The sequence below is a fragment of the Lithobates pipiens genome, unplaced genomic scaffold (assembly GCF_037356315.1).
Source record: "Lithobates pipiens isolate NorthernLeopardFrog02 unplaced genomic scaffold, aLitPip1_a1.2 Scaffold_18, whole genome shotgun sequence".
In the NCBI taxonomy this organism is placed as follows: Eukaryota; Metazoa; Chordata; class Amphibia; order Anura; family Ranidae; genus Lithobates; species Lithobates pipiens.
The window spans coordinates 526,811,258-526,825,661 of record NW_027507758.1 but is presented as its reverse complement, the minus strand read 5'-3'; the positions used below and the strand labels follow the sequence as shown (position 1 = coordinate 526,825,661).

The 14,404-nt window shown below is 41.7% G+C and overlaps 1 protein-coding gene across 1 annotated transcript in view; it reads right to left on the bottom strand.

The window, feature by feature from the left end:
* Positions 1–14,404, bottom strand: part of GREB1 (growth regulating estrogen receptor binding 1) — a 233,680-nt gene that overhangs the window by 118,483 nt on the left and 100,793 nt on the right. The window contains exons 5-7 of the mRNA XM_077488799.1: positions 4,017–4,199; positions 2,597–2,728; positions 1,231–1,344 (exon numbers count right to left, since the gene is read on the bottom strand). Of these exons, the coding sequence (XP_077344925.1) occupies positions 1,231–1,344; positions 2,597–2,728; positions 4,017–4,199 (429 nt within the window). The remainder of the gene's footprint in view (positions 1–1,230; positions 1,345–2,596; positions 2,729–4,016; positions 4,200–14,404) is intronic.

Here is a 14,404-nt window from a genome sequence, read left to right as displayed (position 1 = left end):
CAGTTGCTGCAGATTTGTCGGCTGCACATTCATTATGCAAATCTCCCATCCACCACATCCTAAAGGTTCTCTATTGGATTGAGATATGGTGACTGTGGAGGCCATTGGAGTACAGTGACCTCAGTGTCATGTTCAAGAAACCAGTGGTGAGATGATTTGATTTTTGTGACACAGTGCATTATCCTGCTGGAAGGAGCCATCAGAAGATGGGTACACTGTAGTCATAAAGGGATGGACATGATCAGCCAGAATACTCAGGTAAGTTGTGGCATTTAAACAATGCTCAATTAATACTAAGGGGCCCAAAGTGTGGCAAGAAAATATGCCGCACACCATTACACCACCACCAGCCTGAACCATTAATATAAGGCAGGATGGATCCATGCTTCCATATTGTTTGCTCCCAATTCTGACCCTACCATCTGAATGTTGCAGTTGAAATTGAGACTCCAAAGACCAGTCAATGTTTTTTCAATCTTCTATTGTCCAGTTTTGGTGATTCTGTGCAAATTGTAGCCATAGTTTCCTTTGTTCTTAGGAGTGGCACCCGGTGTGGTCTTCTGCTGCCATAGCCCATCTGCTCCAAGGTTCAATTTTTTGTGCATTCAGAGATGGTATTCTACATACCTTGGTTGTAATGAGTGGTTATTTAAGTTAATGTTGCCTTTCTATCATCTCAAACCAGTCTGCACATTCTCCCCTGACCTCTGACATCAACAAGGTATTTTTGTCCACACAACTGCCACTCACTGGATATTTTCTTTTTTGGACCATTCTCTGTAAACCGCAGAAATGGTTGTGTGTGAAAATCCCAATAGATCAGCAGTCCTTTTTTTTTTTTTTAAACAGTCATGTCACCTTCTAAGTCCCTTAAATCCCCTTTCTTCCCCACATCTAAATGCCTAAATGCATTGAGTTGCTGCCATGTGATTGGTTGATTAGCAATTTGTGTTACCAAGTAATTGAACAGGTGTACCTAATAAAGTGGCTGGTTAGTGTGTGTGTGTATATATAATATATATATATATATATATATATATATATATATATATATATATATATATATATATAAAACCAATTTATAGACATGATGAGCTTAAAGGCCAAGCTTAAACAAATGATATGAAAGGAACCTATATTTTGTGCCATGGCTCTACCTGGCCTTTAAGGAGACTAAACAAAGACATTCTGCATGACTTAGTATGTGATAAACCTATGTGATAAACCTACCTAATACCATGGGTTTGGTAGCAGTTGGATTCAGTTTATTTGACTGCTGGGTACATGTGCCATTCACATTCTGATATGGCACTCCTGTTTGTGCCTGTAGATAGCCGTTATCTCCTGTATAAGAGAGAGATATTAGCATTGTGCCATTCTACTAGTATCACCTATAATGTATCAGCAATACGATAGCTCTATTGGTATTGTAGCAAGTTATAACCTATAAGATCACACCTTTACAATAGCAAGGTGCCATGTTAAACCCTATAAGATATCACTTATAACATAGAGCTATTCATTTTCTACCAAGTTATGAGATACTGTGTCACCTAAAAGTTTCAGAATTGTGCATTTTTCTGCTATAACCTACAGTATATCACCTTTAAAATAGAGCTGTTATCATTGTGCTGTGATATAACCTATATGACCTATAGGATAAGGGTATTATTATTATCATTATTATTATATCACAGGTCAACAGTTTCCGCAGCACTGTGTGCATTATGCTATTCTACTGTTGTACCAGTATAGTGTTCTATATTATGCTATTCTATTGTCGTACCAGTATAGTATTTTCTATTATGCTATTCTACTGTCGTACCGATATAGTATTCTGCATTATGCTATTTTATGCTATTCTACTGTCGTACCAGTATAGCATTCTATATTATGCTATTCTACTGTCATACCAGTATAGTATTCTATATTATGCTATTCTATTGTCATACCAGTATAGTATTCTCTATTATTATATTCTACTGTCGTACCAATATAGTATTCTGTATTATGCTATTCTACTGTCGTAATGTATACTATTCTATATTATGCTATTCTACTGTCGTACCAGTATAGTATTCTATATTATGCTATTCTACTGTCGTACCAGTATAGTATTCTATATTATGCTATTCTACTGTCGTACTAGTACAGTATTCTACATTATGCTATTCTACTGTCGTACGAGTATAGACAAAACACAATTTCTCATTACATCACTGGAATGTGTTATATACATATATGTGTGTTCTTTATTATATTCAGGACTACATCTATTGTTTCCTTTTAAGCAAATTGGCCCTAGTATGTGCGTATGCATGTGAGACTGTAAGCTCCTTGAGAACAGGGAATGATATCAATGTACAGTATGTAATGTGCTGTCTGTGCTATATAAATACCTGTTATGACTATTTAATCAAAATTAGGAAGACCTAGGATGATGTGCATAAACCACAGCAACCAATCAGGCTTACTGGAGCCTGATTATTGTAAAAATAACTTCTGATTGGCTGCCCTTAAACCGCTTTAGTGCTCTTTGCACTGCCTTTATATGTAGTACAGTGGAAGTATGCAGAGTTCTTAGCTTGTCCTTTACCTGCTAGGGAGTTGGTGATGGTCATTTGTGGAGCGGGGTCACCTAGTTTGCTCGCCATGGGATTTGTAGTGTCCTGCAGAGCTAACCCGGTGCTAGAGCACACACTGGATGAAGAGTGCCGGCTCCGCACTTCTTTAAAAAGATAAAAGGAACATTTTTTTATTATTGCCAAGTTGCAATGATAGATTTTCATCTCTCATAAGACCAGCCTAATCTACAAGATAAAACAGTTCAAATAGACAAAAGAAAATGTATGCCTGAAAAAAAATTGCAGAATTGATCTCAGTGACACACTGATAGCTAGACAGAGCCTCAATATTATCGTACAGAGAAAACAAAAATTGCATATGTTCAAGATCAATTTCAAATAAAACCACCAATTTTTTTGTTTTTTTATATATATAAAACACTACACATTCCTTTTGAAGTGTAAGTTCACCTTTACAGAAAACATTTAAAGTTGAACCAACACTGGATATCCCCCCACCCCGGGCCCTGCAGTACTGACCTTTGGGGGTGTTGAGCCCCCACAGCCAATCCAGTGGTTTGGGGATTTGGAATCCCTGCTCTTTTACTTCTCCATGCAGGATGGACCAGAATGATTCACTGTGCGGCGCTGACCAATCAGAATTGCTGTGGTCTGTCCCGGAAGCACTGCACAGAGAAGAGAGAGAAGAGCAGGGATTTCTAATCCCCAGACTGGCTGTGGGCAGCTGACAGCTCAGTATCCCGCAAATAAGTAAATGGTGACCAAAGGGGTTGGATGGGTGTTAGTTAACTTTAAAAATTCTTCTGTAAATGTGAACTAACACTTTAAAGTGGATGTAAACCCCCCAAATTTTTGAGCCCAGTCTTGCCACCAAGAGTTAATCCAGCTCTGAGCAATCATCTTTTATTGTTCAGTGAGATAAATCTTGACAAACAGAGAAAAACCCCCCTTTGCTGTGAGTGACAGATGACTTACATATCTCGTGCACTAGCCTAAGAGACATGCATTCTTTTTCAATTCCATCCCACTCCTTTCTTCTGCTGCTCTGCAAGGATTGGATGTTCCCCACCTCAGCATAATCAGGCATTCTGAAGTCATGTGGTTACTTTCCTGTCTTTTTACTGGATGTTAGAGATCATAGCAGAAGTTCAGTGTAAGAAATACACAGGAAAAAATGCATATTGACAAGGGGAGTGTAGAGGTGGACGGGGAGTCTACCGACACCCACCAAGCTCCACACAACAGACCCACCCACAGAATCTGCAGTTTTTCAGTTCTCATAACAGACAGAGGGGAGACATTTGACAGGTAGGGATACATGCAGGAGGCATGTATATCCTTATAGATAACCCCTATGGCAGTAGTTTAGAAAGGATGACATTGGGTTTACATCCACTTTAAGCATACTTTGGTTTTGACACACTGGCTCACCTGTGCCCTTCCAGGATATCAGAGCACCTTTCACCAGGCACCCCTGGGTATTCCTGACCAGATAATACTTCAAGTGTTTCTGCTTTTTGGGCTGCGTGGTCAGCTTGAGGTTAATGTGATTGGAAAACTCAGTAAAATAGCGGAACCCTTTCTCTCCACATCCAACACAATTGCCACTAAATCCTGTATAGGAGAGAAAAGACAGAAGATATATGACTATCATTTCTCCAAAATATTACAATGGACTATTCTCCAAAATAATACAAAAACATGTATACATACTAATCAGAGGATATCCTGTTCTAATTGCTCATTTGTTTTTGTTTTTTTTTTACCCCACACGCACACAGGCATAAAGAATTGCTTCTTTAGAAAGAGTAAGCCCACCCACAAGTGATATTTTAGGTATAAGTGGTGTCTGCAGAGCTGAGTCACCCATTTACTTTTTATTGTAAATCTCTTGAGGATTCTAGATGAAGTATAGGCCTCAAAAGTTTACACAATTAGATAGAGTGAGGGGGGTACTATCATCCTAATATTTATAGACAAAGGAAGGGTTTAGGGGCATCCCTCATATGCCCACCAGAAGGAACTGAATGTTGATGGTTATTGAGCTAGTTATTATAGCAGGGAAATCCAACATCTAGAGTCCTCAAAGGGGAAGGATTTAGGGTCATCCCTCATATGCCCCCCAAAAGGAACTGAATGGACTATGTTGGTATCCAAGGATCATAAAAATGTTTTTTGATAAAAAATACAATTTATTAAACCAAGGTTAAAATCAATCAAGACATATGCCACATATCTGGTGTTATCGTGTCTGACACCAGATATGTTGCTTTAACCAATGTTTTTTTTATAATTATCGACATATGTCGATTGATTTTAACCTTGGTTTAATAAATTGGATTTTTTATCAAAAAACATTTTTATGATTCTTAGGTACCAACATAGTCCATTCAAGTACCTGTGGGAGGAAGCCGAGACAGCCGCTGAGGGACCCCAGAAGAGCAGGTTCAGGGCCACTCTGTGCAAAACGAGCTGCACAGTGGAGGTAAGTATAACATGTTTGTTATTTAAAAAAAAAAATTTTTTACTTTACAATCCCTTTAAGGCACACTCTTTATGTGCTTATCTATCTGTTATCAGGACTTCCTACAGCACAACACTGAACTCTGCTAATCACTCAGAGCTTCTTCCTACACACCATGTGATCATGTGACCTCACTTACAGTCTAAACTTTCCCATTACTGAACCCTTTTAGCTGAAGCTGATAAGTCTGACAAAGGCAAACCTTAGACATCGGCACAAGTAAATACTATGAAATAAACAAGTCAGCTATGAACAGGGAAGCATGGTTGCCATAGAAATGTTGGATTGAGAAGGAGGCTTGGTTAACAGTACATCAAAAAAGGTCCACTAAGGGATAAATAAAGTGCAAAAAAATGAAAGTGCAAAATAATGATACCTCTACTAGAGGTTGCAAGCAATGCAAAGAAAAGACATATAAATGTGCAAAAAATGTTCAAATAGTAATAAAAGTCCTAAAAGGTGGATGAATGAATACATGGATAATTAAAAAAGAAAAAAAACACTATATAACGTCCTGAAACAGGTGAAAAAGTGTTGAGAGAGACTCCAAATAGGCGGCTGGGCAAATGTATAATATTCAATTGTCCATAAAATAACTCCTCAAGTTCCGTCTTCGAACACTTGTCTCACAGAACTCTCACCTTGATGGTTCGGTTAAGAATACAGGTAACTGACAGTTATCATTCACAGCATGCCTTGAATGTAACTGTTTGGGGAAACTGTTAAATTGATGGGTTTTGCTCCATTTTAAAGGCTACATTCACCTTTTAACCACTTGCCGACCACCTCACACCGATATACGTACGTCGGCAGAAGGGCTCGTACAGGCAGACTCACGTACCTGTATATGGCCCTTTAAGAGGCGGCCAGCAGGCGCGCACGTGTCTGTGGCAAGCTCCGTGAGTCGGGTTGTGGGTCCCTTGGACTTGATCGCTGCTGAGATACCCGCGATCTCCTCATGGGGAGGAAGAACATTCTGAGCCGTAGAGTAAGCCGTTGGCAAAAAACGCCCCAAACCTTCTCACGACCCCCCGCAAGGGCAAAGACACTGGGGCACAAAACAGCCAGCCCTGTAAAGTATCAAGGTGTATAATTTTTAAGAAGAATGCGGGATGCATATAAAAAATTATACACTTTGATGCGGGGCTGGCTGTTTTGTGCCCCAGTGTCTTTGCCCTTGCGGCGGGCCGTGAGAAGGTTTGGGGCGTTTTTTATGAACTGCTTATTCTACGGCTCAATTTGGCTCAGACATTCAATAAACAACATCATTAAGAGCTTTTGAAGCTGTGAAACTGCTCGGCACATCTGTTCCACCGTCTGTTGTTTTTAACCAAAATATCATAGAATGTCACCCTGATATGTAAGTGCATTATGTGTCAATTATAACATTGTATTCTCGAATAATTTTGTTTATGTCTTTGTTTTTTTTTTCTTTCAACATATCTCATTACATATTATTTACATTTTTTGAATAGAAACTTTCTCTTGTTCTAATGCACACCCCTGAGGAAGGAGGTATATTTTTACTCCGAAACGCATCGGGTCCAAGAGTATCAGAATTTACTGCATGTACAGTGGTGGCTTATATGTTAATGTACTTTCCATGTTTTTATGATATTTCACAATTAATAAATTACTGTTTTTTGTATCTTATTATACTTTTTTATTTGATTCGTGCCTTAAAAGTCCATTTGAGGGTTTTTTTGTTTTTGAATTTGTGGGGGGAAAAAAGGACGTCAATTTTGTTTGGTAGTCACGTCGCACGAGCACGCAATTGTTAGTTAAAGCGACGCAGTGCCGAATCGCAAAAAGTGCTCTGGTCAGGAAGGGGGTAAATTCTTCCAGGGCTGAAGTGGTGAATACATGTTAAATGTTACACCCTTATTTAGGGTTCCATCCCTAAGCAGCCCCCACACTCAGCATGAATCACATTTAAAAATCACAGTTTTGTTTCCTGCAAAAATATGTTATTCCTATTATTTTTCCTTAAAAGTGAACTTAGTTCCATTCAATACTGAGTTTAGAATATCGTGGTGCATCCCTTTAAATACTGAATAAAATAGGGTCTGTTTTTAGACAAGGTGGTACAGCCCTTTAAATACTGAAGACAGCAAGTGAAATCAGAAAACTCACTCTGTACCTAATTTAAAAATCAATGTATACTGAAACACAGTGGTGCTTTGATGCTGCCGTCTTCATTTAGACGGCATTTTAATAGATTTCATTCATAGAGCAGCCAGTCTGGTTTCTATGGGTACCAGGCAGTGCTGGAAACATTAGTGGATGCAGGAGGTAGCATCACATGTTATGTTATACAGGTTGCTACAGGTCACAGTGACTTCTTAGGTCAAGCCAACCCGACACAGCAGAACAATCCTTGGTGCTAATCAAGGTATTTGCAAGCCATCTGCTTAACATCCCACGGAAAAGGCAGCAGGAACTCGTGAGCCCGGAGGAATATTATATCTGAACACTGGGTCATAAAATAAAGGAAATGCAGAACTGTGAAATCAAATCATACACGCGGACATAAAAATGAACTGCGCTTTACAGCCAGGAAGGGGATAAAAAAAAAAACAATATCACATCTGCAATTCTACAGCAGGCTGCAAACTTTTGAACAGTTCTCAGAAAGCCTGATTCCCGGAAACGACAGCTTGAATTGAACAGGTTGTTATGGGGAATGGGTTCTTTATTCATTTGTCTATACGTGTTTCACAAAACAGAAGGAGCCCTTGTATACATGGTCGGACATTCTGATGGACAATGTCCGATAGGACCGTGTTGTCGGATAATCCGACTGTGTGTGGGCTCCATCAGACTGTTTCCGTCGGAGTATCCGACGGACCAAGTTTACCAGCTGGGCTATAAAATTTTCCGACAACATGATCCGATCGGACTTTGTCCGATCATGTGTAGAGAATTCTGATCGGACAAAGTGCCACGCATGCTCAGATCAAATTCCTAGACCAAAGCTATTGGCTACTAGCCTGAATGTAGTCCCGTCCTAAGGAAATAACGTCATCACGTTAAGTACGATTGGATTTTCTGACAACTTTGTCCGACTGTGTGTATGCAACAGTTTCGGACAAAATCCGTCTGACAAAATCCGACGGATTTGGTTGTCGGAATGTCCGACCGTGTGTACAAGGGCTTACAGTTCTGAAATATTTGTGCCCCCCTTATCATCATGCTAATCTGCTGTAACTGGAAAATATGGGGGAGGTATAGGTTGGGTCATGGTAGTAAAGATGGCTCTACAGGAGTAAACCTTGGATAGTTGATGAACCAACCAAAATGGACTCTGTAGATGGCTCTGTCGGCCAAAATCAAGGAGCTGGGTGGAAAACGGTCAGCCAAACAACACATGCATCCAGTCAGATGTAGGCACCATTGAGATATTTTGGTGCGGCTGGCTGTGAAAATACAATCGCCGCAGCAGGAGATTCCCCCATCTACGCTGTATATCCGTTCCATTTCCTCCATTCAGCTTGCATGCTAGATAGAAGTAACCTCTATTTGTGTGGCCAGCCTAAAGTGGACCTTCACCCAAAACTTAAAGTGCTGTTTTTGTTTTACTCCTCCTCCACAACCCTTAACTAGTTTTCAAACTTTTTTGCTAGGTACCCATTTACACTTCCTGAATTCTGGCCTAGGCAAAGATGACCTATGTCTTACCCTCCATCACTCTGCTGCAGACTCCAGGGACATGTCACACGCAGGACCAGTCACACTTGCACATGTGCAGTGGGGACCCAGCTATGACATATCAGGAAGTTGCAGCTGGCTCTCACATCCAAGATTGCGGTGCCCGACATACAAAGGTCAGCAAAGAATTGGCTTCAGGGAGGGCAGCATTAGACCCTACAGGCTGGTAAGTAACTGTTTGTTAACATTAAACAGCTACAGTATTTGTAGCTGTTGGCTTTTAATTTTTAAAAATCCTGTGGAAGCAGAACTTCACTCTATCAATCAACTTTGACTATTTTTAATCCTTATGCTGCCAGCATTAGTAAATAGATAGGAAATCATATTGTGTTTACTTGTTTTACCCTTTTGTTTTTACATTTCTTCCATTATGTCTTGGTTTAAAGGCACATGATGTCATACATCCCAGGAGTCTTCAGAAGGGGAGGAGGGGATACGAGGGGTTTTCTCAACTAAGCACACCTTCCTGTCTGCGTGCCTGAGCTTAGAGCGGATGGATTCCGGAAAGTGAATGCTACATGAATCATCTGTCCTTACTCAAGATGGTCGTAATCAGAAATGCTGGGGGGGGGGGGGTGAGGGAGGTCGGTGTTTTGAAAGTGAAGACATATGCTTGTTAAAGTTGGCTGTACCTGGCTCAAATTTTAGCTGATTTCTTCTGAATTGGCTGAAATTCAAGCCATATCGAGTCAGGTGGAAAATTGTCAGCCCAAAAATGGAACTTCCGCTTTAAGCACTCCTTGCCCCCTTACATGCTACATTTGGCATGTATTTTTTTTTGGGGGGGGGAGTGGGGCCTTTGTTAGGAGGGGGGACTTCCTGTCCCACTTCCTCCTTCCGCCCAGGGACTGCCAAGGTGACGCCTCCTTTCGCCTTAGGCGTCCCCTCCCTCTAGGTGATCTCCCGGGACCCGTGATAGGTACCAGGAGATCGCCTGTCCATTCCGGGAGCGCAGCGCGACTCACACATGCGCCGTGCGTGCCCACGGCCGCGAAGCCGAAAGCTGTCATGGCCGGGTGCCCAGAGTGGCAATGGAGGCGCCGGTGGAGAGGAGGGGCAGAGGAGAGACCCTCCGTTCCGCTGCATCGCTGGACCGTGGAACAGGTAAGTGTCTGTTTATTAAAAGTCAGCAACTACACTTTTTGTAGCTGCTGACTTAATAAACATAAAAAGCCTGGAACTCCGCTTTAAGCAGATGCACGTGCTAAGGCTGTCTGAATACAATAGCCAGCGATGTGGATTCCTCCATCTATGTTGGGGGTGGGGCTAATCTGGAGCAGATGACAAGTCCTGTGACATCACCAGGCCCTCCCCCCAGGTTCTGCAAAGTGGATTGGAACTGTCAGTCAAAGACCTGATCCACCTGAAGGCATTGGTGAGTGGATCTGATTCTTGACTGACAGCTTAATTCTGCTCTTGCATAGCCTGGAGAAGAGTCTAGCGCTATCACAGAACATGTGACCCTTTCTGGTTTAGCCTCGCTACCCCAGCCCAGTGCTGCAGTGAAGAAAAGAAAAAGTTGTGTGACCATAGATTGAAAACGGTGTAAAAAGGTATTTATTGCTTTTATTCAGGAAGTGGTTCACATGTAATGAATGGCTGCTGGTGTGCCCTGTTATTTAGATGTTGTAATAGCATCAGGGTTTAGAATCACTTTAAAAGGCACATTCCACCATTTGCAAAAAAGATTATAAATACACCCACATTAATAAAAAAGAATAGCATTTATTACATTTTTGCATTTGAGCCTTTAGAGCAGGAGTCTCCAAAGTTTCTAAACAAAGGGTTCTTTTATCCTTCAGACTTTAGGGGGGCTGGACTGTGGCCAGTGGGAGTAAAAATTGCTACAGAGTCAGTGGGTAAACAATGCCTTATGCTTGGGGAAGGGAAAGGAATCATGCCCCATCATTGGTGTGAGTGGGAGAAATTGTGCCCCATCGTTGCTGTCAGTGCTAGGAATGGTACCCCATCTTTGGTATCAGCGGGAGAAATTATGCAGTATCATTGGTGTCAGTTGGAGGAATCATGCCCCATTGTTGGTGTCAGTACGGAGGACTCATGCCCCATCCTTGGTATCAGTGGGAGAAATTGTGCCCCATCCTTAGTGTCAGTGAGAAGAATTGTGCCCCATCCTTGGTGTCGGTGAGAAGAATTGTACCCCATCCTTGATGTCAGTAGAAGAAATAGTGCCCCATTGTTGATGTCAGTGGGGAGGACTCATGCCCCACCCTTGGTGTCAGTAGGAGGAATTGTGCCCCATCCTTGGTGTCAGTAAAAGGAATTGTGCCCCATCCTTGGTGTCAGTGAGAAGAATTGTGCCCCATCCTTGTAGTCAGTTGGAGGAATCGTGCCCCATTGTTGGTGTCAGTGGGAAGGACTCATGCCCCATTCTTGGTGGCAGTGGGAGAAATTGTGCCCCATCCTTGATGTCAGTGGGAGGAATCTAGCTGCATCATTAGCATCAGTGGGAGGAATAGTGCCCCAACATTGGTGTCAGGGGAAGAAATAGTGCCTCATATCAGGGGGAGGAACAGTGCTCTAGGGGCCATATAAAGGCAAGCAAAGGGATAACTGCTTTAGAGCATTGTAACCATGATTCGTGGATCAGGGGTCAATGCACAGGCTCCTGTAGGCTCTTCCTTCAGGCCCATACAGAGCTTCAGTTATGGGGCTGGAAGTAAACACTTGACTACAAGTGCGGTGAAGTCACCACACCGCAATGGCAGATGGGACTTGCAGTCTCCCCATTCACAAATCTCAGTGAATGGAGAAACTGGCTGTGCCAACAGTGCCATGCACAGTCATGCCAAAATAAAATGAAAACAGAAGACAGCGAGAAGTACAACAACCCATGTGGATGGGGGTGCAGTTTGAGGGTTGCAGTTGGGGAATGTGACCAAATATGGGTGTAATATGAAAAATGGTCAGAAAAATGGAGCATGCTCCAGAATTGTTGCAGAATTGTCTCAAAGATGCAACACAACAACTACACATCGGACACCATGGTGTACACATAGAACAGGTCTTCATTACCTCCACTTTCCTTATCTCTGGTATAGCTGTATTTCTAAATAGCACCATACACAAGGTTTACACCAAGCTCCAATGGGAAAAAGAGGAACTGCTCATGAAATAAAAACCTGAGAACACTTTTATAGCATCTTCCAACACACAGATTGATCCAATGGGTATGCAGAAGCTTAAACATAGGGTGTAGACCAGTGATTCTAAACCAAGGTTCCGTGGAACCCTAGAGTTCCTCCAGAGATTGCTAGGGGTTCCTTCAGCATTGGGCAATTTATGCCTCTCAGCAAAGTTCCCACTGACACATTGATCTTTTTAGCTATCTGTAAGGAGATAATTATTCCCAATGACCACAAGTGTAAGGACCATTCTTCTCACTGACCATCACACTATTATATCATGAGTGTAGATTTCTAATTTTTAGCAGGGGTTCCCCCAAGACCAAAGAACTATTTCAAGGGTTCCTCTGTGTTGAAAGGGTTGAAAAGGCTGGTGTAGACCATGCTAGTGGTCAATGAGAACAAGAATCGGCTCCTGGTGCCCATGGTAACCCAGAGATTTTCTGCCTGTGTGTAACATTTCTGTACATACAATAAAAATATCACACATAAGAACTACTTGAATTTGTTGCAAGCATTGGTATGAATGATGAAAATATCACAGGGTTTTTATGAAATGTTTTAAAAGGGTCTTACTGAATCGCCTCCAAAAAACATGTGTGTATCACGGTGGTACGGATGTTAAATAGTATAAGACTCTTTGGAAAAGGGATTCATGTGAAAAGTTCTCATTGGATGGGAGTTTAATAAAGCTGAAGCTGTGCAAGGTAACCAATAAGCTTCTATCTAGTATAGAAGAAAAAAGCTGAAGATAGAAGCTGATTGGTTGCCATGCACTGCTCCTCCATCTGCTCAAATTTTGATAAATTCCCCATTTTGTATATATACACTATATTGCCAAAAGTATTGGGATGCACATGGACTTTATTGGCTTCCCTGTCTTAGTCTGTAGGGTTCAATATTGGGTTGGCCAACCCATTGCAGCTAGAACAGCTTCAACTCTTCTGGGAAGGCTGTTCACAAGGTTTAGGAGTGTGTCTATGGGAATGTTTGACCATTCTTCCAGAAGTGCATTTGTGAGGTCAGGCACTGATGTTTTACGAGAAGGCCTGGCTTGGAGTCTCTGCTCTAATTCATCTCAAAGGTATTCTATCGGGTTGAGGTCAGGACTCAAACTGGCTCCTCCACACTATGTTGCCAAAAGTATTGGGCCACCCCTTCAAATTATTTGGTGGAGGAGGTATTATGGTGTGGTTTTTTTTTTTTCAGGGGTTGGACTTGGCCCCTTAGTTTCAGTGAAGGGAACACTTAAGGCGTCAGCATACCAAAATATTTTGATCAATTTCATGCTCCCAACTTTGTGGGAACAGTTTGGGGATGGCCCCTTCCTGTTCCAATATGACTGTGCACCAGTGCGCAAAGCAAGGTCCATAAACATATGGATGAACTTGACTGGCCTGCACAGAGTCCTGACCTCAACCCCATAGAAAACCTTTGGCATAAATTAAAGAAGAGACTGTGAGTCAGGCCTTCTAGTCCAACATCAGTGCCTGACCTCACAAAGGTGCTTGTGGAAGAATGGTCAAACATTCCCATAGACACACTCCTAAACCTTGTGGACAGCCTTCTCAGAAGAGTTGAAGATGTTATAGCCGAAAACGGTGGGCCAACTCAATGTTGATTCCTATGGACTAAGACTGGGAGGCCATTGAAGTTTTCGTGTGTGTAAAGGCAGGCGCCCCGATACCTTTGGCAATATAGTGTGTATAATATATATATATATATATATATATATATATATATATATATATATATATACACACAGTGCCTTGCTAAAGTATTCGGCCCCCTTGAACTTTTCAACCTTTTGCCACATTTCAGGCTTCAAACATAAAGATATAAAATTTTAATTTTTTGTGAAGAATCACCAACAAGTGGGACACAAATGTGAAGTGGAACAAAATCTATTGGATAATTTAAACTTTTTTAGCAAATAAAAAACTGAAAAGTGGTGCGTGCAAAATTATTCAGCCCCTTTACTTTCAGTGCCGCAAACTCACTCCAGAAGTTCAGCAAGGATCTCTGAATGATCCAATGTTGTCCTAAATGACTGATGGTGATAAATAGAATCCACCTGTGTGTAATCAAGTCTCTGTATAAATGCACCTGCTCTGTGATAGTCTCAGGGTTCTGTTGAAAGCGCAGAGAGCATCATGAAGACCAAGGAACACACCAGGCAGGTCCGTAATACTGTTGTGGAGAAGTTTAAAGCCGGATTTGGATACAAAAAGATTTCCCAAGCTTTAAACATCCCAAGGAGCACTGTGCAAGCGATCATTTTGAAAGGAGTATCAGACCACTGCAAATCTACCAAGACCTGGCCGTCCCTCTAAACTTTCAGCTCAGACAAGGAGAAGACTGACCAGAGATGCAGCCAAGAGGCCCATGATCACTCTGGATGAACTGCAGAGAACTACAGCTGAGGTGGGAGAGTCTGTCCATAG